This window comes from Notothenia coriiceps, unplaced genomic scaffold (genome assembly GCF_000735185.1).
Source record: "Notothenia coriiceps isolate Sejong01 unplaced genomic scaffold, NC01 NC01_scaffold00034688, whole genome shotgun sequence".
Lineage (NCBI taxonomy): Eukaryota > Metazoa > Chordata > Actinopteri > Perciformes > Nototheniidae > Notothenia > Notothenia coriiceps.
In genome coordinates, this window is record NW_011367389.1 from 11,853 (window position 1) to 15,774 (window position 3,922).

The 3,922-nt window shown below is 45.1% G+C and overlaps 1 protein-coding gene across 1 annotated transcript in view; it reads left to right on the plus strand.

The window, feature by feature from the left end:
* Positions 1 to 311: 311 nt before the first annotated feature.
* The window catches only part of LOC104962415 (procollagen galactosyltransferase 1-like), a gene marked incomplete at its 3' end in the record, with an annotated part of 13,367 nt that continues 9,756 nt past the window's right edge, over positions 312 to 3,922 (plus strand). The window contains exon 1 of the mRNA XM_010790850.1: positions 312 to 653. Within this exon, the coding sequence (XP_010789152.1) occupies positions 424 to 653 (230 nt within the window). The remainder of the gene's footprint in view (positions 654 to 3,922) is intronic.

A 3,922-nucleotide genomic window follows, 5' to 3' on the forward strand; every position in this document is an offset into this window, starting at 1 on the left:
GAAAATTAGTTTGTAGTTTGATGCTTGTCAGGCCTGCAGTACAGTATCATAGACTGTATGTACAGTATACACATGGACACGCCCATGCTGCTTCCTATCTATTTCCTACAGCTGGATTTATTCTTAAAGGGGAGGACGTCCTATCACAGAGGGAAGCCTTTTTTTGGCCCACAGGGGGATATTTGTGTAAAGTATAACTCAAAAACCTGCCAGAATCTCACTGATTTGCTACACAAGTCTCAGAAAAGTGGGCCTACGAGTTTATTTTGAGAACACCGAGTTCCCCTTGAACGAGTCCAGACCTGACCTTTAATTCAGCCAGCTCCTCCGCCATGTATCCAGTGTCGGCGCAACACAACAGCGGCAGCCTCAGCTTCCACATCATCGGTGCCCTTCTCTGTCCGATGCGCCTCTCGCGAGTTTATGTCACCTGCCATGCCCCGGGCCACCTCACTGCTGCCCGCCCTGCTGTGCGTTCTCCTACCTGGCCCGAGCCGGGGGTATTTCCCCGAGGAGCGCTGGAGCCCCGAGTCTCCGCTCCTTGCCCCCCGGGTCGTCGTCGCGCTGGCCTGCCGCAACTCGGCGCACTCACTGCCGCTGTTCCTCGGAGCTCTGGAGCGCCTCAACTACCCGAAGGACCGCATTGCGCTGTGGTGAGTGTCATCGCTGTAAACACTGACAAATAAGTCTCATTGACACAATATGTGACTATATTATGGAAAACGTATATAAAGTATTTGAAAAAGTGTCAATAAAGTGTGTTTCAACACAGTGTGGTCTCATTAACGGAGCACCAGATAGGCCTACACGTCAAGCCCACGAAGGAGACATATATTAGAGGGAAACTTTTGACCAGGTGAGGACGCTGTGTTATTATCAATAAGTGTGGAAAAGCAAAAGCGCTTTAGCTCCACACTTACAGTATACACAATTAATTGGCGGTGAAATTAGTGAACGTGCAGCATGAATACAGGCTGGTGTATAGTAGTGACTTAACCCAGGCAGAGGATCTCGGAGGGGTTGTTGTGCCAGCAGACTCTCGCCTGTAAAAAGTTCCATTCACAGACCGTCTCTCTCGTTGCGCCCTCCGTTTCCCCCCTCTACCCCACCCTCGCATTTTCCTTCCACTCTCTTCTTCTTCCACATCTGCGTTTGACAGACTCGACTGGGACAAAACCAGTATTATTGTCAAAATTACTCCGAAATTGGCACCTGAGCTGTCATAATCCAGAACAATCCACCTACAACAATCTGTGAATCCGCCGATTAAAAAGCCTCAGAAAATTGTACCTTCCTCATTCTCTTTCTGTCCCCCAGCCTCCATCCTCGATTATTCCTGGCTCGACTGCTCACTTCCTCTTGTCATTTTGATCTTGTGCCAGTAGATCAGTTCTTAAAGATTAACATAATCTTTTCATCAGCATTAAGTCCTGACCGGTTAGATAATATTTCTTTGGCCTCAAGGTAAACACGGGCAAAGGCCTCAAGCAGAGTTGTGTTTAATGTGACTATGGATGGATTAAAATGAAATACAATCCCATGAATTGAATGTTTGATCCAACAGAGTCTCTCCTCTGAGATTGAATGCTGAAATGAACTTTTCAGCGGGAGCTAGAATGCGGGATCAAGTGTCTGTTTAAACAAAACTGGATGTTGAGCGCTTTCCCTTGTATCACAGCCAGAAAATTCAGCCTGTGTGCCTGAGTCTAGCTCTGCCCATGTGGCAGCTGGAGCCCAGTTTTCTGCATGGTTGCTTTAATCTACAACATATCTCTTCCCTCAGTGGAAGAACAGAGAAGCATCTAAAATGCAGCATGAAAGACATAAACTGTGCTGCGAGCCGGCCACCTGTCTATACCTGCAGTTATCAGCCTGACAGGTGAAGATGGAGTGCTTGGCCAGCGGCAAAAGAGAGACACACACGTGCAGACAGAGTGTGTGTTCTGCAGGATGGATATTCTCTATGAATCTGCCATTTTCCATCCCTCTGCCTCTTTCTCTGCTATCGTTTTATGGCAGGCATGCAACCACATCCTCTCCATAACCCTTTTTTTTAATTAACTACCTCTGCTCATTCAAAACTTCACAGCAGTCTGAGATGGAAAGGTAGCGAGAGAGGAAGATGGATTGTTGAGTTGGTCACATGTAGGTGCTGGACTCCACAGACAGATGGGAAGCTAACAGTCGCAGCACGCCCAACGTCACTCAGTACATGACAGGACTGGGAGTAAAACAATTTCTCTCATATGTACACATTCTTTCCCCCATTCCTGCTTTCTCTGTGCCTCGGCCCCTTGCTGACACAAACTTTGATGTGTTATGATAACAGAGACAGCCGACGAATGGCGCTGTACCGCTCCACAGCCCCTATTGTCTGTCTGCGATCTCCTTTGTCCCGCTTGACGTTGGTGATGTGCATCTCTGCTGTAATGATGGCTTGACAAAAGTAGAGATGGATAGTAAATCAATATTTTATCGTCGCAATATCTTCCAGAATTTAGAGATATATCTTAAATGTACTTTTTCCATATTGCTTTAAGGTGCATTCATTTGTACTCTTATGTGAATGGTTTTATGAAAGGGGCGACTTTAGCTTTGGGGTTTCTACCAATCAGAAGGTCAGTGATTTGATCCCCAGAACCTGCAGTCAAAGTGTCCTGGAGAAACGTAAGGGGCCATACAGTATTATGCTTTTTTTAGGTTTTCCTTTTCCTGTAATCTATTATAGGTTTTTGTGCATGTAAATGGTCTGCAAAGGCTGAAATCCCAAAGTTGATCTCCCACCGCCCCCAAAAGCGCCGGCCAGCTAACCAATCAGAGCAGACTGGGCTCTGGTTTCAGACAGAGGGTGAAAAGAGGTGCTGCAGCACAGGCAGTATTTAAGAAAAAAATACTTTTTGAACATTAAATAATATAAACATGTCACATTAGAGGCACACCACACATTACAATTATGAGACCTGAAAATGACCATAAATGGGACCGTGTAACCCCAAATTGCACCCGTAGGCATGTCTATGGTTTAGAAGTGTACGTTAGTGGCTTTGAATTAGAATCGTAATTACATTACAGCTGAATGTACTTTTTATCTTCTTTAACTGTATTTATGTATGCACCATGACCATGTAGACCAGAGGTGGGGAACCTCCGGCCTCCGGGCCGTATACGGCCCCCGAGACCATTTGGTACGGCCCTCGAGGTAATTTATAAACACGCAAAAAAGAAAAAATTTTAAGAAATCTAGACCGCAAATAAATTAAACAAAGCGAGTGCCTGTTTTTCCTGGCCAAGGTCAGGATCCTTGAACACAACACGAGCCTAACGTGTCATCACGTGGTATACTCGTTACGAGTCTGACAGGGGAGCATGGCAGAGGAGAGCACCACCAGACACGCGGGCTCCGGGCCCGGGACTTCGTCACAAATTGCAATACCCATAAGAGCTGTACACATGTCGCGTTTTTTGCGTGGCCTGTGTCTTTAGTGAAGCCCAAGTGGCGATCTGTTCATCTGTCCATGACTGTCTACAGTCCAATTAACGTATGCTGTTATTGCATCTCGGTAGCTGCTATGCTAACGAATTATAAGAAGCTTTTTCTCCAACCGTGAGGTAAAGGCACTCTTTTATATGTCACATTATAGTTATAGACAATATAGCAATAAGTAAACAGTTATACATTACTTAATATGACAGTTAAAGAAAGTTGTTATTTAAAACAAGAAAAACAGATTTAAAAGGGAATTGATTGTGTAAAATATCCATAAGAAAACAACAATAGCTGCTTACAGTTCTGTTTTCATATGTGTGTATGTGTGATTGACTCCTGTAAGATCTCTTCTCAATGATGCTCACACAAGAGTTGACAGATGGATGCTTTAAACTTCACATTTAAAAAAATCTTCAAATGGTGGTGCATGCCCCC